This window comes from Chelon labrosus (genome assembly GCF_963514085.1).
Source record: "Chelon labrosus genome assembly, chromosome: 11".
Classification (NCBI taxonomy): Eukaryota; Metazoa; Chordata; class Actinopteri; order Mugiliformes; family Mugilidae; genus Chelon; species Chelon labrosus.
The window spans coordinates 6,624,482-6,650,422 of record NC_140344.1 but is presented as its reverse complement, the minus strand read 5'-3'; the positions used below and the strand labels follow the sequence as shown (position 1 = coordinate 6,650,422).

At 42.3% G+C, this 25,941-nt stretch overlaps 1 protein-coding gene across 1 annotated transcript in view; it reads left to right on the top strand.

The window, feature by feature from the left end:
* Positions 1-1,872: 1,872 nt before the first annotated feature.
* LOC311496173 (pleckstrin homology domain-containing family A member 7-like) overlaps positions 1,873-25,941 on the top strand; it is a gene marked incomplete at its 3' end in the record, with an annotated part of 69,968 nt that continues 45,899 nt past the window's right edge. The window contains exon 1 of the mRNA XM_084555936.1: positions 1,873-2,757. Within this exon, the coding sequence (XP_084412062.1) occupies positions 2,687-2,757 (71 nt within the window). The 5' untranslated portion in view covers positions 1,873-2,686. The remainder of the gene's footprint in view (positions 2,758-25,941) is intronic.

The window sequence follows — 25,941 nt, the reverse complement described above, 5'->3', positions numbered from 1 at the left end:
CAACAAAAACAAACAGCAGGAGATATGCAGGCCCACCTCCTCTCCTCCCACCTCCTGTGTTTCCTTTTCTCCTCTCCCAGTCTCCTCCTTCCCTTGTCTTTCCTGTCTTACCTTTTGTTTCTTTTTTTTTTTTTTTTTTTTTTTTGCTCTCTCACTACAGCGGAGACATGATGTAACCAGCCAATTACACCACAGATGATGATGCCGCTTCAGGCTGTGTGAATAAATTTAAGCTTGAATGATCTCATAATGTTTTGACTCCTCACCCCGCACATTGTTTGGCAAAAATGTGACAGATATTGTGCAGCTTCCAGGCTTTAACTCTTTTACTCCTGCCACTATATGTCAAAATGAAATGTCCACATATGTGCATCACCAGTCAGTCTGTTACTTTTGGGTGAAATAAGCTGTTTGAAGCGAACACTTATCAGAACTGCAAGATGCTTTTTGATAGCAGTGAAAGTTTGTGTGTTGGATTACCGAACATGGCCCAACACTGGTGTGGCATTTTCCCATGACTGAAAGCTCTTGCAAACGTGTATGGCACGGGCTTCTAAAATGAGTCATTAGGCTGAGGGAGTTTCACTTGACACAGGACTGTGATGCAAGATGAGAGTAAGAGTGTCAAAGCGAGGTGTAAGGTTTCACAAATGAACGAGTGTGCATGCTATATGGAAACGTCGACATGCATTATCTGAGTCTGAGTCATGTTTCTGCACCAGTTAACAACTTTCATCATCAAATGATTAGGACTAAACCCTCTAGTGAATACTTAAGAAATTACGTCGTTAGGGGACAATCCAGTGGCTACACAGTTTTACCTTTCAAGCCACTCCCTCTCTTTGCAAGCTCCCCTTTTCATATCAGGTTACATGTCTGGACTTTGACTTGCAGTGAATGAAGCTGTCAGCTTGCCAGCTTCACGGCTTCTCCCCAGGTGCGGCGGGGCCGTCCTTGCAGTGGGGTCATGGCAGTGCTCTGCTTAGTGGGGCACTGGAGCAGTCCACCTCTCTGGGGTGATCTCTGTTTAGCTCCACAGGGGTGACCTCTCACCTGCAGGCTTCATGTGCCGATTGGGTCTGAGTCAGGTTGTGGGCTGCTGTGAGACTAAAATGAGACTGTCTGTGTCCACTTTTAGCTCTTATTTCCACTTACTTGTCTGACATCTTCTGTCCTTTCCACTTTCTGTGCTTTCTCTCATTAACTGTCCTTCAGCCAGTAGCTTTTTCCAGACAGGATGTCTTTACCTGCAACTGAGCTATTTCTTTTTACCATGGCATTATAACAAGAATTAGACCCAATCAATGTTTACGTCTGTTTGACAGAAGCTCATGAACAAATGTAGTTCAGCTGATGTCGGTTTGAAAGCCAGCTCACTCTACATACTTTACTTTTCAACCACAATTTACCATAAACACAAGTGCTTGGCAAAGGTAAGCTAAGGTGTTTACATGGGCGTGTACAGATTTGGGTTTAGGTTACACTGTAAATCACAGTTTTTGTGTACATGTAGACAAAAGCATTCCCTCTTTTCTCTCTCGCACACATTCTCTCTCTCCTTCTCTCTCTTTCTCTTTCTCTCTCTGTCTCTCTCTCTCTCTCTCTCTCTTGTTCTTCCTCTCAGCGGTGTGCATCCTGCCAGATGAGCATGAGGCGGGAAAAGGAATGCAGCTCCGCTCTGTTTACCTCTTCCCCATTCTCTCTCTCTTTCTCATTCCTGATAGATTCACGCTCTCTCGCTGCCACATCCCGCCTCTCCTTCTCTCTCTCGCTCTCTCTCTCTCTCTCTCGGTCTGTGAGTATGCTCAGTCATTCAGCTCCGTGCACCGCTGTTGTTTCGTGAGGCTGGAGAGCCGGTGGGGAGCCTGTGATTGGGGAAATAAGCACTTGTGTCTGCGCCAGCTACCTCAGAGGAAGGCTAGATTCAGTGGAGGGACGCTGGGGCTGTGGATTTGAAACTGCTCCTGTCAAGAAGAGATGGATCTGTGGCACATATGAACTTTGGAGAGAATATGCTGCACGTGCAGACGACATAAGCGGCTCCCGTTTGGCATCAGGGACTGCTGGAGAAATGGAGGTCTCTGATATCTGCTGCTTATCTTGAACACTGTCTGATGTAGATCTGCTACTAAGAGGTCGACAACTCTGTGCCAAATCATTGAGATGTAAATGGTGACACATCATTTATGGAATAATTTAACAGGCAAAACAGCTCAGCAAGGTTGACCTCAAAGCCATCTGTTATACCTGATTACACCTGAGACGCGAGGGAAAATTACTAGCTGGAAGCCGGATTGAAGGAGTAACCTGTGATGTCAGACTTCACCTGGGCTAGTCGTCTCAGACTCTGCTGAGTAGTTGCAGCGTTGTCGAGGGGGGTGGGTGGCAGGAACAGACTTCATTTCCAGGTGTGTAAACCACACCAGACTTGACTCACCTCACGTCATTCCATCTCTGTTTGGACTCAGCTCATTTTCTCACCTCATCTTCTCGGTAATCCCAGCCCTCAAACCCACCGCCTCTCGTTCTCTCCCCATGGAGCCATTCAAAAAACGAGAGACGCGACGCTGATTAATGCGACTCCCAGCAGCCCGAGTCGGGGTCCACAGCACTATAGAAATAGAAAGCAGAGAGAAAACCGCCACGGCACTTGTGAACTGTCATCACGTGGAACAAGAGTAGCACCATGTGGAATCACTCTGGATACTGCAATCACATACCTCACCCTGGATATCCTTTTTACCATGCACCCTGCAGGTATGGTATCACTATCCCTATTTGAATCTACGCTGATGCTTTCTTTTACTTTGCTCTGTAACTTGTTGAAGTTGCTTGTTTTGTGATTTCAGGACTCATTAAGCTTTTGTTACTGTTATATATTATACATTGTTTGGTGTCCTCCAGGGGTCGCTCCTTGGGCCGCTGTTCTATGCATTTCGGATATTTCTTTTTGCCATTAGGGACAGTTGTTGACACAGTGAATTTCATTTCAGTACATCCTTGTTCAATTACCAAGGTGTCAGAGGTTTTAGTATCTTTCAAAAGCAGTTTGTAACCAAACAGGTTTGTCCGGAATGTTGTTTTAACAAGTGAAAAACAGGTTTTACTTGTGCTGAATAATAGAGGTTAGGTTTGTTGGTCAGTGTGACAAAAGTGAAAGACGGCGGTGCAGTTTGTAAGCACTAAGCGTGCAAAGATCACTCAAAGTAAGAAGCTTATTACCGATAGTGCTTTTGAACAAACAACTACGACCAGTCTCATCTCTTTATAAAACCCACATTGGTTACATAAGATTTTACTGGTCCCGTTCCATAACGTGCCCCTACCCTTCTTGCAGCCATCATTTCATTTATCACTAGGTTTCAGATGTGGCCGAGTCTCAAATGAACACCATCAATCCTCATTCCCCGAGGGGAGAACAGACCCCTGCCTACTCCTCCTTTTTCTGTCAGATTCTGTAATAGTCTCTAACCTCTTAAGGCTGCTCCAGCTCGACCACTAGAATACTGATTCACCATTACCAGTTATTTATAAAATCCCTGTGTCATTGGGCAAGATAAGACCATATTTTAAAAATGAATAAAATAATAACTGGCACATATAATATGGATGTGTGGAAGTATGGATGTGGTACAAAAACTTGAATATATTTGTTTGTCCTTTTCAGTCCATCCTGTGCACATAGTTCATGTGACTTTGTGAGTGTTGGTTCATCAGTAGCAGGAGTGGTGGTCTGCACCATCTCCACCGGGGGGGTGGGGTGGGGGGCAAGATATTTAGCTGATGAGTGAGTCATACCACAGACCAGTGGGCAGGTCAATGGCCTGTCAGAGAGAGAGAGAGAGAGAGAGAGAGAGGGAGGGTGGGAGAGGGAGAGGGAGAGTGAGGGTGAGAGAGGGAGAGGGAGGGAGAGGGAGAGAGAGGGAGAGGGAGAGGGAGAGGGACAAAGTACACAGGAATCCAGGAAATAGCCCTGAGCTCCAAAACAAACTAACTGTTGCTATTCACTCCCACTCTGGTCTTTTATGGTGAAGTACTCTGACTCATACTCTGAATGTTCCACCTGTAGCCTAATCACCTCATGGATTCAAGTTAAATTTGACATTTTTCTGAACTCATGCAGTGTCCAACGTGTTGAAGATGCAGTGCAAACAAACTGGATAGCAGCAAGAGATGAACTTGGGGGGGGGGGGGGGGGGGGGACACATAACCACTAAACTGCTCGCTGGGTGCCTTGTACACTGTGTAAAAATGAATGGGCTAAATGCAGAGAACAAATACCATGTATGTATGAGTATACACTAACCTGCCAGGTCTTTGGGTACATTTGTAAAAAAACAAATGCTTTGTAGCATAACAGTCCTGCACTAAATCCTCCATCATGACTGTTCTAATGTTCACTTGATGTTGAAACAGCATCAGAAAGGTGATAATTCAACTGATGATCATTTTGGAGGATGGTGTCTGTGGTGCCGTCAAACTGGATTGAATTAAACACTGAAGCATTTCTGTTATTTTAAATGGTGTTCTCAAAATAATAGGAACTTGTGTCGATACAACACAATACAGTTAAATAGTACTACAAACCACAACCTCCAAAACGACAACACAGTTGAATTAACAGTTGAGATTTAGTGCAAGACTGCTATATTAAAATACATTCTCGTTTCCACTAGTGTGCCTAATAAACTGGCAAGTAAGTATACACCAATCGGCAACGACATTAAAACCACTGACAGGGGAAGTAAATAACACCAACCATCAATGTTCTGCTGGGAAACTTTTGGACCTGGCATTAATGTTGATTTTACTTAGACATGTAGCACCCACCTAGACCAGACCAGACACCCCCACCCCATAGCAATGACACTCCTTGATGGCAGCAGCCATCCCCAGCAGGATGCATCCTGACACAGACACACACACAGTTTAGGAAACCCAAACTGATCAAGTATCTGTGGGATGATCCACAGAGACCCCTCCCCTCAACCCATAGGACACAAAGGCCCCCACTAACAACATTCTGTTGCCAGACACCACAACACACCCTCAGACGGCCCATGTCCATTCTCTGATGAGTCACAACTGTTTCGGTGGCACGAGGGAGACAAGACAATAATGTTAAGGTGGTCATAATGTTATGCCTGATTGATGTATATACTTGGCCTACTTGGTATATGTGTACATTTACATAAGCATTCATTATTGCATTTGTCACCCCAATACAGTTATAATGTCCTCTTTAGGCGCCTCTCTTCCACCAAACAGCAGTGTAATGGAGTTGTTTTCTTCAACCCAGTAAAAGTCAACGATCCCTCGCTGAGTTTGCTCTAGTTAATGATTCCCTAACCTGTCCACAGGCACATCATTGACACCGCCCAGCTCCTCCCCATCTCTCACTTAATCCAGTGTGTTGACATTCAAATGACAAGGTGCTCATTCACTGTTTGAGGAAGTCCTTAGCCAGGCACCGTTGTTTGGTCCACTAATCCAGTATAAGCCAGCGGCGTCAGTGAACCATGGCAGCTTGAGGTGAGCGTGAAAGCTTAATGAAGACTTGCATGCGTTTGCTTTAGAGTATTGATTGCAGTTGTGTGTGTGTGTGTCTGCTTATATTGTGTGGACGGCTGGTAATTGATTCATGCTTCGTGCTTTCCGAGTGGGTGCATCTGCTGTGTTTGACCTGCTGATGGAAGGTGTTGGCAGGCTGGACATGTTAAGTGCAAGGGATAGTGGAGAGTGATGTTATGTGAGAGACAAATAAGTTAGTTCACATGTAAGTACTGTCATATTTGCTAGCGAATATGGAGAGTATTCAGTGGATCGAAAGTACAAGAGTGACAGGGTGTGACATGTGACAAAGGTCATGACACAGACTCTCCTTCACAACTCTGCGTGTACCGAGTCAGCCAGACACAAGACATATGCACTTGTGTGCACTTAACCTGCTTGCCAGGGTTTATTTTATGTGTGCCGTGGTGCGTGTGGGTATTTGTGCGTCTACTGGGCTTTCAGCCTCACAATGACTAAGAGACGTAAATGGATTTGTGCTGGTGGCTCAGTGGGGGGTGAATGGAGCAGATTGTTTAAGAACCTTTGCCACACTTCCAGAAACACACACACACTTACTGACTGCTTGTTCTTATACCTTAATGTGCATACACAATCTTTTCATAAAGAAACTTCTAACAACTCATAATTGAATTTAATTGAAGTTTAATTTAAGAATTATCTCTAGCCTCTCTCAGATATTTGATGGCAGAGTGTGTTTGATCCGCCTCTAATCTAAATCTAATCTAAAAATGGAAGGAATAATGTGTCAGAAGGGAAACTCTACAAGAATACAATCAGTGGTACTTTCCCTGTCATGTTTAGTTTAGCACATGAGAAGAATTTGCTTGAAAGGAGTGTTTGGTGGCTTTTAGTATTAAACATGATCTGAAGGCAAAGCAGCACTAGTGGTGAGGGTAGGGTGTAATGGGATAAGAGCTTGGAAGGTGGGAGTGTGGCAAACAGACCATCATATAGACAAGCCCAGGAACTAAAAGAAGTTCATAAAATAATTTTTTCTTAAAATATGGACTTTAACCTCTTTATTTATACTGTCATAGCAACACAGTTGCTCTTGTTAATGGGCCATTGATGGTGATTGAAATGTCTGTTCTAGAGTGAGGTATTTATTTATAAGAGAACAACTGGACAGCCTGAAGTGGTGCAAATGTTGACACACTGTAGCCATGCTCTCGAATGTGCCAAATTCACATTTCCAACGTTGAACAGAAATTGACAGTTGAGTCGAAAGGCCCCTCCCTCCAGCTTCAACTACCAGGAAAGAAGATAAAGCAGTTGTTAGATGCTGAACCATAAATCAGATTAAGTGAGTACAAAAGTTGACTCATCAGGTCATCCAGGAACACATACACTTGGATGCCTATTGTGTTCTTCCCATAACATTAAAACAGAGAGCTGCGCATGGATTGCACAAAGAAAAGGGCACAGTACAGTAAGCATCTGACTGAGCATCTCCTCCGAGGAATCTCCTGGAGGATCTGTCATCCAGTCTCTTGCCCGTCCTCTTCCTCTGAGTCTTGACACGCTGCTGCGGTTGGATGTGTGATGCCACTGACACTTTGACAAAATGAATCCCCTAGAAGTCTCTCTCAGGGAGGGCACCAGTATGTCACCCAGTGTCAGGCTGTCACAGCGGCAGACACCGATGGGACGGCACAAAAGAGAGAGAGGGCTGTCATTGGCAATTTTTTTTTTTTTTTTGGCATTGCGGTTTGTTTGTTGCAGGGATGATGTGTTAAAAGGATTACGGGTTAACTGGTGACTCAAGCCGTTTCATAGAACAAAAGCAGAAACCACAGGAAGACAATGATCCTGATTTCATATGTTATGTTGAGCTGCCAACAAGATGTAACACTGTCTGTCATGTTGTGCTGACATGACAGAAAAAACAGAGTAGTATGATGTAATCAAAAGATAACAGTTAATTATTTGTTTGTCTTTTATTGGTTCCATATAAACAGGATCATATTATTTTTGGCAGCGAAAGACTATCATCAGAACAATGACAGGAACTTAGTCGTCGTTTTAGTCTACCCAAAACGGTTGCGTTGAGTGTTTCAAGGCTTTTAAACTCTTGGTATTGATGGTTGTGATATCTTAAATCATTTCAAACGCAATCTGAAGAATTCGGTATTCAGTATTTTATCTGATTGTGTGAATTCACCACAGTGAATATTTAGTTTAGTTTTTCATCTTTTAACTTCTCTCAGAATAAGAGAATATCTTGGACTCTAGAAACCGAACATTTTGATTTTTACTTCATATCATATTGTTGTTGTTAGATGAAACACTTACCTCAGATTGCTATCATTATAGCATCAGTCTTGTTTGTCTGATCCAGAATAACTTGAGTTTTTTTATCATGGTCACTCAAAGCACCGTAAAAACGGCCTATAACTGAACAATGCTAAGGCAGAATTCAAATTGCAATATATTGCTTTCCCTTTTCCTTTGGTCAGCAATTTCTCTGTGTTCAGAGATTAACTCAATATACCTGCACTATATTCAGATTCAGAAAACTTCATTTGTTCCCGGGGGGCAATTTAAGGCATATTCTTCCTCAGGATGGTAAATTAACATTTGTAAATGATGAGAAACTTAATATGCTGTGTAATGATGGCCTGAGGAAAGTCAGCTTTTAACAATGTTAAAACTCACCAGCTACTTTCACATTCTTAGATGGGACCCTGTGTCCAAATGTCATCCTTCTTATAATTCTTAACTTGTCCTGGCTTCAGCCAGCCTGATTCATGAGGTGGTGGGAGAATATGAAAACAAGAACAGTTTTTATGCCTCTGCACTGGCAACAGCCACAGCCAGCGGCATTATGTTGTTGGTTTGTCCCTACTGGCATCCATCTGTCTGGCCCTTTCACATGAATGCATATATCCAAAAGGTCAGAGGTCAACTTCATTGTGACACAGTAATCTTAAGCAAAAATGATTTTATTAAACTTTGTCCAAGTCTTCTCTACATGTTGTATAAGAATGGATAGATATACTGTCGATATAAACTACAGCTAGCAGTTGTGAACATTAGAGTTAGGGTGAGATGGGGAAAATTTCTCCACCATCTGATCAAGCCGCACCTAAAATCATGATGTGGGTTCATTAGAGTCAAATGGTACAGTAGAGATGGATGGACCCTAGCCTAGAGCACCGCTCAAAGGCTGTTCACTTCAAAGGCTTCCCTTCTGTTGATTTTGGCTGAAGTGGAGAGAAGTGGAGATGCAGAGTGCTCGTTGGGGAAGTATGGGTTTCTGTGGGGGCTTGCCCTCAGAAGAAAGGAGAAAATGACTCAGCAATAACTGTCTTGAGCAGTATGATTTTATGAGCCGTTTGTCTTGCTATTGTTGAAGATGTGTAAGGTGTGGTGTATTGATCCTACTTCAACGGTAGCTTGAATACTGGATAGACGGCATTCCCTGCCAGAGAGGTAGACAGCTTGGCAACTCCTGGCATTCATTAGTTGGCACAAAGACATACAAATGAATAGCAGACGGCAATAGTAAATGATGAGAAGCTTAAGGTGCTCTAGAGCATTTTGATTGCGTGAAGAACGTGGCTCTCGAATGTCAATAATTGAATAAACTCTATCTGTAGGGCGTTTTCAGTGCATATCTGGAATTCATTTAGAAATTGATTTTAAAGGATCCTTGTTTGTTTATGCTGTATATTCTAAATATAATATAGATTGATATATTGGTGTTACATATCGGAAATAAAATAGATTGATGTAGTTTATTCTCAAAGAGCTTATGTTTGATGTACTTAATATTGCTCAACAAGGTTTGAGTTAAATCACAGTGTTTGGTGATTTATCACCTAGCTGTTATCTTTGGGTTGAGCTGACCCACTGATAATGTTACACAGATGCGTAGTTTGGATGTTTGGGAAGTGAGGTTTAAAGACGATGACCACTTACTGTCAGGTACCACCAAAAAATTATTAAACAGATCTTTCATAAGGCTATTTAATTTACCCAGGACATGCAATCAGCAAATCATGTTTATCCTGTTTGTCTCATTATTTTATTAAGGCATTAGAGCATAGCATAGTTTTTCCGTTAAAATGCATCATTATGATATAAAACACTAGTTGTTAATATTAGTTGTTAACGTGTTGATTTTATTCTGGGGAAATTAAATAGTTTTTTTTTTCTTTTCTTTTCTATTATTAACTGTGAATACCTGTTACTATACATGTAGATGGGGTCTGCAGAGTGTATATTCTCTTCAGATTTCAAATATCAGTTTTATTAGACATGATAAAACAACCACATACTTCCATTCCAGAGCTGGATGTGTAGGACTTTGATACCCAGCCGGCTCCCTGTTCTCCATCTGTTTGTCACTGAAACCCTTTGAGCTTGCCAGTCTCTCAGGTCTCACATTACGCCCCAGCTGGCTCAGTCCATGTGGGCAGCACAGCTCTAATCCCTGGCTAATCTGAGACAGCTTTGTGTGTAATCAAAGAATCCACTGTACTGTACAAGCATGAAGAGGGAGAGCTGTGTATGAAAAGGAAAACGGGTTACACAGAATGTGGTCCTCGTCAAAACATAAAAGACAGATTGATGGTGTCTTTGATAGTTTACTCTAAGATCTGTTAAATCTTTTAGATCAACGTTAATGAAGTTTATGCTCAACTGTTTACATTATTCTGACAATAAGTGACTCACATTAGACATTAGTTTTATTCAGTTTGAATTGAAAAGAAATTAACTTGGCGTGTTATTTAAATTGCGTGTAAAGGTTTGTATATGTTTGATGGTACTAATTGCCTGTTGGTTGCATTTGTCTTACAAAACGATTACTTAATAATTGCACTTTTTATTGTGGGACTTTGTGAAGCACAGTTAGGTTGTTTGGCACACCAGCAAGGCGCCAAGTGCAGTCTGTTGTGGAGGAAAACAGTTAATTAGGACAAATAGGGCAACCCCAACACATTTCCACTGCCTGTATTTCACTTCCCACATTGGCGACTCCAAACAAGCGGCAGCTCTGTCTCACTACAGTCTTAGTGGACTAGGCGAGGGAAGCGTAGGCTGGAGCAGAAATGTAGTGATTCTCCTCTGTGTCGGTGGGTGGATTACATTCCTCTTTCCACCTACTAATGGGGCATAATGTGACATTGTATACCTGTGTTTTGCCACAGAGGTCCAGCCTTTTAATATTTTTGCAGCAGTTTCCCCTAAAAATAGAACGAGGCCAGTGCATCCAGTAAATTAAAAAGGAGCACATTGGAAGCAGGGATGGACATTATTTTTAGTGCCTCAATTTGTCTGCTGTGCTCTGGAGCAATTTTCGTTTGTTTATGGGTAAATTTGCTCCATAGGTATTAATAAAAGTCCTGTGTATCCCTAGTGGGGGGGTAGTGTTCACATCTTGGAAGCCAAGTCTCAGTTAAGTTATTAATGCTGCCATAGTGGCCATTATGGGAACGCAAATAGAGTAATAATAAAATGATTTACTGCTAATTTACTGCTATTTTTTTATTTTATTTATCTTTTAAGCTAAGCATTAGACTCCATGTGTAAAATACTACCTTAAGAAGCTCACCAGTTTGTAAAAGATTTTCGTTCTTGGAATGACTTATACATCAAAGCAATGGACCAGCATTTCTGACTTCTCCTCCATCACTTCCATCAGATCGTCCAAAAGATTGTTGATCATTTGGTCAGTTTATGTGGTGTTATTGCCCCCTAGTCCCCAGGCTGCACATCAAAACAAAAGCTGTACTTAGCATGGGCTAAAGTAAGGCTAAATCCATATAGTGTCTACCTGCTATATCATGATTATCACTGCAAGCCATCAACCTCCAGACTCTGATTGTAATTTCTCTTGAAGGGGTTGGGAGTTATTATCGTCTCTCAATGCACATTTAACTTTATTCTGTGGGCACTAACTTGGTCAGAGCTGAGACACCACACATTAACGCTGTGCTCTGTATTCAAGTGACATTAGACTGCTCCCATTGTTCAAGGACTGAGCTCAGGAGACTGTGTCAGTGTGTATTTGATTTGTGCTTGCTCACTGATATACGGTTATACCACTTTTAATCACCTTGATTAACACGGTATATTATTGAAATTAAACGTGGGAGCCAGTGGCTTGATTTAGTCATATTAAATGTCACAGGGTCCAGCAGTGTCAGAGCAGGCAGCAATTTGGTATTGCTGCATGGCATTTAGAGGCATTTTCTCAGCAAATCAATGAAATGCCCGTCAGACAGCCTCACATGGAAAACATTAGCGTGGGTGTGATTGTGTCTGTCTCTATGTGACAGGCTGTTTTTAACTCCATCTTACTCATGGCTTCCCTCTTCCACTTTATACTGTGTATTTACGCCGTGTCTCTTTGTGTCTTCTGCTATATTATAAACTTCAGGGTGCTTCAGACACATTACATCTGTCAGCCACAACATTAAAACCACTGAGATGAGATGAAGTGAATTCAACTGATAATGATGTTGTAGTGTAATGTTCTACTGGGAAACCTTGGCGTTCATGTGAATGCTGCTTTGACACATTCCACCCACCTGAACATTACTGAAGACCAAGTGCATGCCTCCCACGGCAACAGCATTCCCAGACAGCAGAAGCTTCCCCCGCAGGACAACGCTCCCCGCCACAACGCAAAAAGCGCTCATGAACGGCTCGAGGAACACGTCAAAACGCCCAAGGTGTTAACTCCCCAGATCCCATTCCAATCAAGCATCCGCAGGATGTGCCCGAACAAGCTCGGTCCAGAGGCCCCCAGCTCACAACCCACGTGACCCAAAGGTCATGTGGGCACATTACAGGACACCTCTAAAGTTCTTGGGATGTGAGGGGGGTCCTACACAATGTTGGGACGGATGCTTTTAATGTTGTGGCCAGTTGTGGCATTTACTTAACAAGTCCTTTACGTTGTCTCCTGACACACCTGTTGTTTTATTCCACAGAATTCAAGGGGAAGTTGTCCTAGGAGACTGTTTGATATAGGGCAGGCACTTTCAAAAAATATCGTGCCAGTGATTGGATGAACTACCTGTGTCTCACCGTCCACACAAGCTAATAACACCCCTTCAGATAGGAGATAGCCAAAGAGAAAATGCAGCAGTCCGCAGGGGGAGGAGCTTTAAAAGCTACGTAGTTAGTTTGTCTGTGGCTGATGCTTACTCTGCCAGTAGTTCCTCATCGGACAATGATGGGTCTACATCTCTGTGCTGGCCACAATCGCGTAGTTTAAAGCTTGTCAAGATGGATTGTCATGTGATCTCAAGCCATCGTAGATCATGTGTATTTTTAAATAACTTAATGTAGAATTGTGTTTTTTTTTATTAAAATTGTAGACTTTCTCCTTCTTACCAGTTTTTAGGTGCAGAGTTAAATATCTGTACTATTCAGAAAACTATCTGTACTTTCATCACTTTATTCTTTGGTCTGTTAATTCTTTATTTCGAAATCTATTTTATTAGTCCTTTCCTGTTAGTTTTGATGCATCACCTATTGATACTTTCTCTCACACACACAAACGCACCCACTATCACACACCCACTATCACACACACACACGTTCTTCCGCACATACAAAATCCCTTCCTCTGTCTTGGACAGGCCTGTCAGGACTCCGTGAAGTGTTTTGAATGTGAATGCAGTCCAGACTTTTCATCCATTAGCATGCCAGGCTGTCAGTCTCTATGCTGACTCCCTTGCTATCTGGCTAAAAGCTGCTCTCATGTTGTCCACACACACACTTTCACAAGAGGTGTTTTCTCGCAGTAAACACTCTAATCTCCCTTCACAAAATCCCTGTGCTATTTGGCAATATTTATTGCACTGGACAGGAGAGGAGGGGGCTTATTTAAAGCCAAAGATGGCCTCATCTCAGCGTTGTCATAGTAACAAAGTGTTTCCTGGGGGCTGGGTGGGTGGGGCGGGTTGTGTCTGCCTTGTGGCATCACCAGTAGCAACAGAGGTGGACGCCGCTCGGTCTGCTGCTGCTGATTGGTTGTGATGGACATTACTATTACACCACTATTCCCTTTCCACCCCGCCCTCCCAAAATACAGCCACAATCAAGATAGAATGGCTCATCAGGGCTGAAGAATCCCAATCTTGGTACTTGATGGAGCTGCAATTAACTGTCAGGGCTACTTTATGGCCTGTGCCTCCGTCTCAGGAGGCAGCAGTGGCGACATGAGATGAGCTGGGAGGATCTGTTAAGCTTGTGAAGATAAAACGACCAACAGCAGTTTTATCCAAATACATTTTTAGATTCAGACAGATATTGTTCTGTAAAAGCATGTTAGGGGAACATGATGTAAAGAAAAGTATGTTCAGAGCAGAGCTATAGAAATAGCATACGTACGAATGAAAAGGGTTGGCGAGAGTATAAGTGGTAAAACCATGTGTTTGATAGAGAGGTGAACGGCCTTATGAGAAAGCAAGAAAGGTCATGAGCTGGAGTCATGCCTGTGAAGCTGTGTATAGCTTAGCCTGTCAAGACAACCAGGCTCTCTATAAATAGTCCTGTGCGTGTGCTTTAGAGGGGACAGAGGTTGATTTTCATGAAATCAATGAAAATATAATCACCTCAAAGTGGAGGGCAACAACAGTGACTCATGTAGCATAAGAGTTTTAATTAATGTGATTCTCGAGGATACTTGTCCTTGTTGTAGACCTCCGGAGTGAAGCTGACAACCTTTGCAATACTGAAGTGAAGTTTTAGAGATACAGAGAGGATATGCATCAAAAGTAAATTTCGCTAGTGGGACATATGGCCAAAACTAAAAAAGTGTATTTGTGCAGGATACATACTTGTGCTATATTGACACTAGGGGTGTAAATAAGAATAAGAAAAAACTTTATTTGTCACGCAATGGGGACAGCCCACATGCGTCATGGCTACCGCTAGCGATAAACCGGAGCTTCAAGACCCTCCCATGTTGCTAATGTCTCCTGCTTGAGAACATTAAGGCTTCCTGGTTAAATATTGCAACGGAGGAAGACAAGTGGATAAAACGAGGGCAGTGTGCCGACACTGTTCAGCTGAGATCGGGCACATTTCCGGCAACACGACAAACATGCTAACTCGCCTGAAACGGCACCACCCAAGTGTGAATATCACTGCAACAAGGGGAAAAAAAAAAAAAACACCTTAGTGCAAACGCAGCTGACTTCGGCATTCAAGCAGCCTCTACCTCGCAATTCAGATCGGGCCAAAGAGTTTTTATAGCAGCAGATCTAAGACCGTATTCAGTTGTTGAAAACGCTGGCTTTAAACACTGGTATAAATCTTGTTTGAAGTACCCATTTGTCCGCACTTCAGCCAGAAAATAATACCAGACCTTTATGAACAAACTAAATCTGCTGTTGTCCAAGACTTGTCAAAGGCATGTTCAGCAGTACTAATGACTGATGGATGGACATCCAGAGCTAACAAGAGCTACATAACTGTGACTGCCCATCACACTGCCCCTGAGTGGAACATGGTGAGTCCATGTATGATCAACACACCAGAGCAAACCTGGCAGAGGGACTTAAAGAGACAGTGTTGGACTGGAAATTGGAGAGGCCAGGAACAATAATTACAGTCACAACAGACAATGACAGGAATATGGTCAATGCAGTAACTGAAGCTGGAATGGGCCCCCAAATTGGGTGCTTCACAGAAAGCAACGGGTCTCAACCAAGTATCCAGACTGCTTGGTAAAGTGAGACAGATCATGTCTTTCTTTCACTGTAGCGCAACAGCTGCGCACATATTGGAGAGCAAACAGGCGATGCTTAATGTAGCAAAACACACCCGCATTCAGGACATCACCACACGCTGGAACTCAAGTTGAGTAAAAGGTTGAGTAAAACTGAACAGGGCTACATGCTGGAACTGTTAGTGCTGCACTTCACTTGATGAAAGGTTTTGTTTAAAGCTGTTAACAAGCTGTGAGGAATAAGTTAGAATAAATTGTTGGTTTACAAATAATAAACATTCAAATAAACAACAAGCTAATTTAGATTTTCCATTTTATTCCCATACTGTACTGAAAATGAAACTCAAAACCGAGGTACGTCTCGAACCGTGATTTTTGTGTATCACCCCTACTAAACATATCGCATGGCAAAAAAACCAACATGCTGATGCTTCGTCAAATGATCTCATACGATATGTGTTTACTTGCCCCAAAGCGTCAATCAGAATCCATTTTTTTTTCTTGGGCCCTCTGTTGAGCGTCCAATCTGTGGAAATACAACAGAAGAAGAAGACGCCCTGTCAATTAAGCTGCTTTCATTAGGCTTTTTTATTCTGATCAACACCAGCGTCTTTGTTGTTTGTTTGCCAACTGTCCCCTTAATGGATTGCTCTGACATAGAAACTTTAATAATGTAACACTCATATTCTTCATCGTCACCAGTTTGACTTTCCTCCTGTTCAAATGCTCCATGACATCCTGCACCTCTGGGAACTTTTATTCACATCGACTGAAAACTCTAACTTATATTTTATTTGGTGTGTTTCAACATCTGTTATTCATAAGCTCAAATTAAACATTCCTTGATAAGACACTCATCTGTTAAACTATATAAAAATCATAAACATAAATGTTTTAGTTTATTTTTATGCCTCCATTCAAAGTACTCTTTCTTTATCCTATTATGAATTTTATATTCTCCATATTGAATTATTGATTTCTTCACTGTTTTAAGTGTCAAAGTTAATGACACTGCCTCTTCTCGAAGTACCAGGCTCTCTAGGTGGGATGTTATCCAGTTGCCAGATGCAGGCCTTCAATTCTACAGTTGTATTATTTGTTGTCATATTTGCGTTGAGTTGCTCCACCAGTCCTGCTCTGTTTGTTTGCAGCCCTCATATTTGTAGGAACAGAGGAAGGCTCCCATGTCCACATGCTGTCAGATAGACAGGAGGAAAAGAGATGGTGGAGGCCGATACTGAAATACTGAAGCCCAACTGCTACCTGTCACTCCGCTGTCTCAGATTCACTCAGAGTCTGACTTTAAAAAGCTAAAATTGTAGCTTAACACCATCAGAGTGACCAAAGTAAATAATGATTGGCAGTTGTTACTGGCCTGTGATCAAAATGAGAATAGTTTGTTTAAAGCAGTTTTAGTTGAATTAAACTGAATTGCAAGCCTTAAACTGTCAGAGTGCTCAGACCACCAGCCCACTGCAGCAGAGCTGTTCTGTAGCAGTCCAAACAAAAAAACAATTTGCCAGCCGTGTTCAATAACGCGTTGTATTATATTATTAACCCTACGTGCTGTGGTGTGGGCAGCTTCTCTGGTGCTTTGAGGCTCGGAACGACTGCTTGCGTTACGGATACCGCAGCAGTGACACATTTTCCCTCGACTTTACCTCTTGATGTTGACCTGCGCCCACGGAACCCCGCCACAGATGAAAAGCATCCAGCAGATGGGATGCCTTGTTACTATGCTGATATGTGTTAACTTAACACTTAATGTGTGTCCTACGTTCTTCTCCTCCATCACTTAACAATCCTCATCTGCTGACTGATGGCTCCGTCTCTAAAAGCTGAGAGAATGACTGACTCACATGGAAGTAGTTCATTTGTAATTATAAAATCCAGAAAAAAAAAATCTTTTGCAACATATTTTGTGCCATCTAACTCGCTTGCCCAAATCCTCCCTCTCTCAAGAAGATTTCCACTGTGCTCACAATGAATCTTATTTGCTGCGAAGGCACAAACTGTTGTGTGAAGGCTAATTTTTCGTCAGCGCAGGCACTTCTGTAATGAGCCCGAATATTGTTCACTCTCCTAAATGCTCTCCCCAATCAGGGGGCTGCGTTCCTCTGCCATTCCTGTTTATGCTAATGCCAAATATTTTCATTATCTCTGCAATAAGACGTTTAATTGGCACTCTGCTCCGCAGCCTGGTGAAGAGTGGCTATAATTAGAAGTCAGTCAGGCGCTGAGGCAGGGGGCCAAAACGTCACAGCTGATTTGAATGTGGACAAGTGTCGAACAAGCCGGGATCTGATTTGTGTAGAGCTATCAGGAAATGGTCCTGCAAGTGGCCTGAAAAATTACAATGGGCTTGTTCTCAAAGCGTAATGAATGCTGAAGATTGAAGCTCTCGTGACTGTGGTGTGAGTGTACTGACAGCAGATGTGATTACATCAAATCATGCTGCATCATTCTGATGTCGGTAGATGTTGAATTGCTGGTATTTGTCTTGCTTTGATGTTACAGACATGGTTTTGAATTAGTGTTTTTGAATCACCAAACCATTAGCAAATTACCTTTTTACAAAGCATCTTCTTTTTACTCGGTTTATTAGTTGTTTGAAAGATTCTCCCACTTTTGTCTTATCAGGTTCAGGTTTATTGTAAAAATTCTAATTTTCAGTATTTCAGTAGCCTGTCTATAGATTAACTATTTATCGCAGGATTTCCATAGTCAACAAGTGATTAACCGCAAATTAGTTGGACTTTTTTCAAATCTCTCTTAATGCACTGTACCGAAAGGGACATTTTTCAAGGACTCTACGTTTCTACATGCTTTCCTCTTCTTTTGGTGCTTTTTTGCAGTTTTGACACTACAGGGCATATTACTGCCCTCTGCAGGCTAAAAAAAAATCAATTTACTATAACCGTATTTTAGGCTCTGTTTGCTTCCCACAGGGTTACTTTTTTTTTTTTAATCACTTCCCAAGCTACAGTGCGGGCTGATGTCATAATAACATAACATTCCTGTGTTAATCGCCTCTCAAATGAGTGGGGTTAGAGGAAATTGTGTCGTTAATGTTTAGCCCTGATGATATGTAATCAGTGTGAAAAAAAACAATGGCCACAGTCTCCTGGGTGAAAGTCCTGTGTTTGGCTTATGAAAGACCTCACTCTCTACATCAGAATGCGGACTTTGGACACCTCGCCTGCCTCGTTTCTGCAAACAATCATTTATCTTAATTTGGGGAGTCACTGGCACTCGTTGTATTCTGTTGTCTTTAGCTGAACGCTAAAATACTTGCAAATGACCATGTTAACAAGAGAATGCTTAGCAGGTATAATTTTGATCATATTCACCGTCTTAGTTTTGTGTATTAGCATGCTGACATTTGATCACTAAACACAAGCTACAGTTTACAGGATAAGCTAAATGGGAATGTCATTAGTTTTAACAGCAGTTCACCATGAAAGGACAACGTGGAATCTGTACTAGATTTTTGAATGGCAGTCCATCCAGTGGTTGTTCAGACTCATTTTTATTTATTTATTTTTTTAATAAAAATGCATACTCTGGGAACTTAATTGCATTGGAATTACTACTTTCTTGTACCTGTGCAAATGTCGATAAATTCTATTCTATTCCATTTCCTTCCTAACCATAAATGTCAGCCTGCTGGTTGTGTTAAAGGATAGGCATCACCGATGTCAATAGAATTTATCCTCTGGGGACACAAATGTCAATCCATGCAACAGTTGCTGAGATATTGGTGGATTGACCGGCTGACACCTCCATCCCTAGTTACTGCTCCCAGCTTTCGACAGAGGCAAAATTGAGGGTCATCACTGAGGGCAGAGACAACATCTGTCAGGCTTTAAAACAGCTTGTGAAATGACGCAGTGGGAGCAGAACTAAGATATGAGCAAAAGTGAATTTGACTGAGACAAAAAACAGATGTCTGCAACAAAACCCTCAAGCGCTGCATGAAAAAAAAAAAAAAAAAAACTAAATGACAACCGGTGCAGCCATGATGCACTGATATTTTGGATAGTCGATGCATTTTTCTGCACCAGCCATCTGCAGCCATGTGGTGAAAATTAAACAGGCCTGTTAAGATTTTTCATTGAAAGTAAGGAGCACAGTTTGCTGCAGATTTGTTCGCAGCATTGCAGGTTTAAGTGTTTTTTTAAAAATAAATGGTGATACCTTTGGAGGGAAGTGGAAACGTTGGTTCATGTTTTTATCAGAACATGCAGACTGCCATTCAGTCTTATTTCTCTGCCAAGACTCACTTCCTGACTTTTCTGAATGAATCCAAAGTGTTTGAAATATGCAAAAGTGAGCCGTAAATCACTTGGACAACTACTCTTATCATTTCAGAACCCCATGTTAGCACTGTAAATACACCCACCTCCCTTCGTATAGCTCCAGGCCTCATTTTGTCACCATATGATGTGTTGGAGTTGCATCTGTGTGGTTGCTGATGGGCCTGCTGGGTTTGTGTTTCAGCAGCAGTGTGACACCTTTATGGGTAGAAAATGATGCAAAGTGTTTGTGTTGTGATACAAGTGCTACAACACGGGCGAGGGCTGTTCAGCTGAGTGTTTTTCTGCCACTATGACTTTGGATATTGCCAAATTTAATGATGTCAGGGAGGGATAATGTTTTCTGACAGTATTATTATAACCCACTGTATTCACTTTTGAAATACGCTTTTCCATATGAAGGTATGCACTGAACTAATTTTATTTTCACAGAATAACTGACAGATTTTAGTTAGCTTTTAGGAAATATGTGCTTCTTAAAGACGCCTCATGTGAGATTTAAAGTCAATAGCTGCTTATTATTCGTTGATTTCCAGGATTTATTTCAAACAGTATATTGTAACTGTGTAATATACCTACAAGATTAAACTAGTTGCTGCTCTGTGATTGGATTTCCAAAGTGTGCAGTCCATATCAAACGCTGCTGCGGTGTTTTACGATTGAATATTTTAATTAAAAAGATTTTGATAGTGATGTGCTTCACAGTTACTCACTTGTAAAGTCACTTATTAAGAAGTCATTAACCCAAACTACTTGTACGTGTCACCCATTAAATGTTTATGGACAGTCTCTTTTAGAAATTGAAATCCAATATGTCTTTTCTAGATATTGTACTTTGCAGAGTATCATATTGCATGATGTTAAAGTGGCATTTTAAATATTGCCAAATACTGGATGTCTGCTCTAAAAAAGTTTTATTTTCCGGAAAAGGCCCCTATTCGTGCTGTTTGTTTTTTGTGACCTTAAAACTTGGTAATTTACACAGATAAGGTGACAGGTGAAGTCAGTAACATTCATCATGTTGTTACAATGCAATGCTCTGTTAGGAATCCTTTGGTTCTGGCATTCATGTGGATGTTACTTGGAGCCAGGCACCACCTCCCCACAGCAACAGCAGCCAACCCCAGCAGGACAATGCGACCTGGCACCCAAAAATAACTGCTTAGGAGCAGCTCAAAATGCTAAAATAGCCCAAGGTGTTGACCAGCATTTAAACTCCCACAGTCCCAAACTGATAGAATATCTGCGGGATATCCCTCTCCCAAGGTCCCACGACCAGGTCCTGGTGCCAGACACCCCCAAAGCTCAGTGTTCATTGCCAAATGAGTCAGAAATGTTTTAGAGGCAGGTGGTTTTAATATGGATGATTGGTGTATGTGCCTTTTTTAACCTATACATGTAATAATTACTTCAAACCAGCAGAGCCTAGCATTTAAATTATAGCCAATTAGCTTTGTGCGAATTTAAATGAACACAAAAAAGTGGCTTTAGCGATTTGAGTGACATTTTCCCTTGAGTTTTTTCCCCAGGAATTGGCCGTACGAGGGTTCCTTCGTTTACTCATGGCTTGTCACCAGCCCTTGTATGTCAGTATATCAAATCCAGTAGAGCAGATTTATAGATGGCAGTATAGAGGAAGTCCTGGGCACGTGCTGATGTCCGTCTGAGCCTTGGCAGCAGGTCGGCCATGCCAGTAATGTCAGTGATGCTCGTGTCTGTCTCAGTTATTACTGGCACCGTGTTGTCTTGAGTCTGCCAGCGCTGCTGAGCGACTGCCCAAGCCCTGCTAGTCCCACCTTATCGCCCCAGCGCCGCTGGAGATTCTCTGTATTTTACTGGGTCACACTGAAACCAGAGATGGGGAAGCTGCCTGGCAACATAAAGGCTCTGTGATGTAATGAACTAAATGATGCTTTGTGCATGAGCTGCTGGAGGTTAGACTCCGGTGGTAGCAGTTTACCTAACCTTCCTGTCTGAAGAGTAAACTGTAGATATAACAGAGAGGCCTAGGTGGGTGGGAGATGAGCCGGGCTTGAGTCAATGATGAGCTAAGGAAAAACTGGATTATGTAAGCCGCAAATGCATCTCTATTTAGTCCTCTTTTGTGTCCTGCTGTCTGTAACCTACATGGCACTTCCCTCCAACCTAACGCTAAAAACCTTCCACACTGGTGATAAAGAAGCAGCTTTATATAACTTAAAAGCTTAGCTGTCACCACTTAAAAGGAAATGTGTCCAACATATTCAAAGCACAAAAGACCAGCATTACAGGTATTGTAATAGGTCTTGCTTATCAGTCAGACAGGCTGACATATGAAATAAGAGATGCGTAATCACCCTCATTACGGTGATTTTCATGCCAGTGTGTGCACTGGTAGCATTCAGCTCGCACTACTACACTACAGATACATCTGGTTTCACCTCTTAGCCCAAACAAACCTCGGTGGACGCCTTCATTAAATCCCACAAGGGGGCAATTCTGAATGCTTCTCATCGTGAGTGGGAGTGAGGGATGGAGTGAAGGGGAAAGCGTGAGAGACAGTAAACCAAATGAAAGAGGCCGTTTGTGTTTGTGATGTGTGCTGGGTGTGTGGGTGGGTAGGTGGTAGTGGATGGCTGTGAAACCTGAACAAGAGAAGGTGGCAGCAGCATGAAGCTGAACCAAATGTGTCACTGCCTCCTGCTCACCCGGCTAAGGAAGGAATTTACTGGCAGCAGTGGCCTGCTAGGAATTCAGCGGGGTGACTGTGTGTGTGTGTGTGTGTGCATTTAACTTTGTGTGTTTGTAGTGGTCAGATTGTATTCCATCTCTTCACCCCCTGGCCGGTTATAAGTCCAGGCTAGCATGCTGGCACTCCCTCCTCCTTTCAAACAGGAAGAGTGTGCAGTTCATGCAGCGTTCACCCATACTCGCACGCTCGGAGGGGACCGAAACTAATGAAGCCAAATCAGTGACCTCGTGGACGCAGGTAAAGACAAAAAGAGCACTCCAAGCTTTGGCTGCTTTTTATTATGCTGAGGAAGCTTCCTGCACCTTTTCATCGTTTTATTTTTGCAGCGGCAGCAGCAAAACAAGGTGGAAGTGGGCTCTAATGTTACAACAGCAGCAGCGTCGCTCCATCTAGCCACCAAGTGCCAGCACAGAGTGTAACGCAGATGTTGCATGGGCTGTTTTAGTTGGCATGCGTAGCTGCTCCTCTAATGCTTAAAGTTTCAGTTGTCCTGCTGTAGGTCGTACGATGGACATGCTCTTCATGTCACCGTGAATGTTTTGAAGTGTGTTGAAGTGAAAAACTTGCTTTTACAAATGCAGAGAAATGCATTTAAGGAAGAAATTTGACTCCCATTGTGACTTAAATGAAAAGTTTAATTAGAGATGTCCTGATCTAGAAATCTGTATCAGGCCAAGTAAAATGCGTGGCTCTGATTGAGCACACAGTAAAGCCCAGTTTTATATTTCTTTACCTAGTTTACGTCTGCCGTGAACCAAAACCAAATGTTATTTTTTTTGTAGCCCTTCATCAGGACCTCCCTAATTTTAATTATTGTTTAATCTCTCAGACTAATCAGTTTTAGTACACTGTGTAGTCAGTAATCTTTAATTAATCCTGAATCTCTTTGAAAAATATTAAAAAAGATGTGCCGTTACCAGAGCTGCATTTGTTGCCGTGCAGTTGCTTGCTTGCTTACAACATTGAGAATATCCAGAGCTGTTCATTCCACAGTGACTAAGAAAAAACAAATGTGCTCATTTATTGTAGCTGTTATCTACTATTTGATCTTAAATGACATCAGTTATTCTTTAGTCATCAGCAATACCATTAATTTCTTATTTGTTACTGAACAAGCTAATAGGTTAATATCAGAATCTTTGCTTGTTTTTGTTAAAGAATCATTTGATTTTAATGCAGTTGCTGAGAGATGGAGGCCCAAAGCATTATCAGGGCCTCTTTGGACGTTTATTGGCTGTTAAATAATCCGCACTGTGGTGCCAGCGGTCCACTCCGCTGCCTGCTGAAAATTGACAGTGATGATGTTTTAACCTACTTTATTGCAGCGGCCAAGTCAGGACCCCTCTGGCAGCTGTGGCATGGTGCAACTCAATTAGGTGATGTTTATTTAAACATTAGGCCGCGCACCAAAGTGTTATTTAGTTCTTGGCAGCGCTGCGTGCGAGCGTACGTTCCTGCGTGTGAATGCGTTTTCAAATTAGTGAAAGGAAGCGAGTGGTGTCAGTTTGTGGGCCCTCCAGTAGATTTGAAATTACATTCGTTTCGCCGAGCTAATTTTTTAGGCTTATGTCAGACACTTGAAGTTTTGTGTTGAGTTTAATCAATTAATCAGGAAGAAAAGAGTAATTGAACTTTACAGCGTATTGACATTTTTGCAATTACAGTTTGGACCGTGTCCACTGTCTTCTCCACCTTTTAAAAGGAAAAGGTCACATAGCACCATGCTCATTATGAAAACTTGAACTTCTACTAGTGGATTTTAAATGAGCTACTTTTTCCAGAGATTTTAGAGATGTTTGTTAACCCAGAGTAGCATTTATAATGTGAGTATTAATATTGTAAGTGCACATAACAACACAAGCAAACATTTACCTTTTCATGAAGCACACACTCTCACCCACACACACTGTAAATGCAAGCATAATTTCCTTCCCTCTTCGTACGTCGTGCACAAAGTCGCACACACACTAACGTGCGCTGTGAAACATGCACAGTGTGCTCTGAATGGGAATGACCTTGCTGTGTTTCCCTACACTGCCCTGGCAGCAGTCCTCCCAGCTCTCCCTCGCTGCACTTCAAACACATTTCATCTGGAAAATCCCTTTAAATAGACACGACCTTTGACGGAGAGAACGCCCACTCGCCACATCATTTTCGAAACACTCTGTCGGCCACACATCTGTTACAACAAAGGCCGGGCGTGCAGTGGCAAATGATACCGAGACCAATCCCTGCTATTTCTCAGCGATAAGAGATGGAGTCAGAGCCAACAGCTTTGCTTTGTGAAACATCAGTCACTGTCGGAGGGAGGTGTGGCCTGTTGGGGATGGTGGCACATCCCCCATCCATCAATGATGCATCATGATCAACCATCCATCATGATCATCCATCATAAAAAAGAAATATCAGCGTGCCTTATGCAGCATTTAAAATCACATCTAGGTACACAGCTATGCAGGATGTTTCCCCAAACAATAAAAGTGCTCATTTAGTGTTTAGACAATCATGACTTATGGTCTAAACTGGCAGAGTAAATGTCTGGAGGGGAACACCCCGGCCAGTTTGATGGCTGACTCTACGGTACAGTTGGCACACTTTCACAGTTTTGCTGAGAAGGGACATTGATTATCAAGTTGTGCCAACTATTCCTGGCAAGAGCACGGAGAGAAAAGGGCCAAACTACCAAACTCGACTGAAATGTAATTTTAGAACAGATCATTACTGATTCATTTGTTGATCCTCTTTCTAATTAGCTGACTTTTTTTTTAATCTGTAGAAGGTCAGAAAATATCCATCACAGTTCCTTAGAAGCCCTCATGCTGTAAATTCACTTCATTATGATGAAAGCTTTTTTTCTCTCTTAATAAATGACTTAAAATTAATTAGTTATCAAATGTGTCGACGATTAATTTTCCTTCAGTGGATTAATTGCTTCTCAGCACTACTTGGTTGTAATGTAAGTTTACTACAAGGGCCAGCGGCAGAAAAGCGAGCGGAGTTCCTGGGGAGCAGGGTGACACCCAGGTCACATGACACAGCAGGTGCAGCGCGTGGTCTGTCGGTGAGGGAGATCATGTGCGTTTGCATGAGAGGTGGGCCGCGTTGTGCAAGTGATGTCACGGACAGCCGAGTGTTTACGTAACCCCCGAGGTTTTTACCGCCCGTCCTCCATAAATGTCATGTGGACATGTGGCAAAAAAGTCAAACAGAGGCGCGGAGCAAAGCAGCTGACGGCGGCTCAGTGGTCAAGAGGGTCTTGTAAAGCAGGCCTCACTTTAATCCCCTAATGCCAGGCCGTCCATTTGGAGAGAAACAAAGTCTGCTTCAGCTGCAGGGGAGCTCTTCTGATGAATGAGGATCAACAGAAGACCAAAACAATCAGAAAATTAAAGCAGTAAACCAGCATGAAAGGCAAAGCAGCCTTTGGATCGGTGCTTTTTCTCAGGAAAGCATTGTGTCTGAACAGCTTGTTGGGTTTCTGTGTTTGGTGGAATGCATGTACAAGGTTTTTTGTTTTTTATATTCTTTTAGATATTTCAGTTTCTTGTCACCAAACCCCAAATTAATGCCTGGCAGTGAATGCTACAATGAAAGGGAGAGATGTCACTGGGGCAGACAGCTCAGTGATG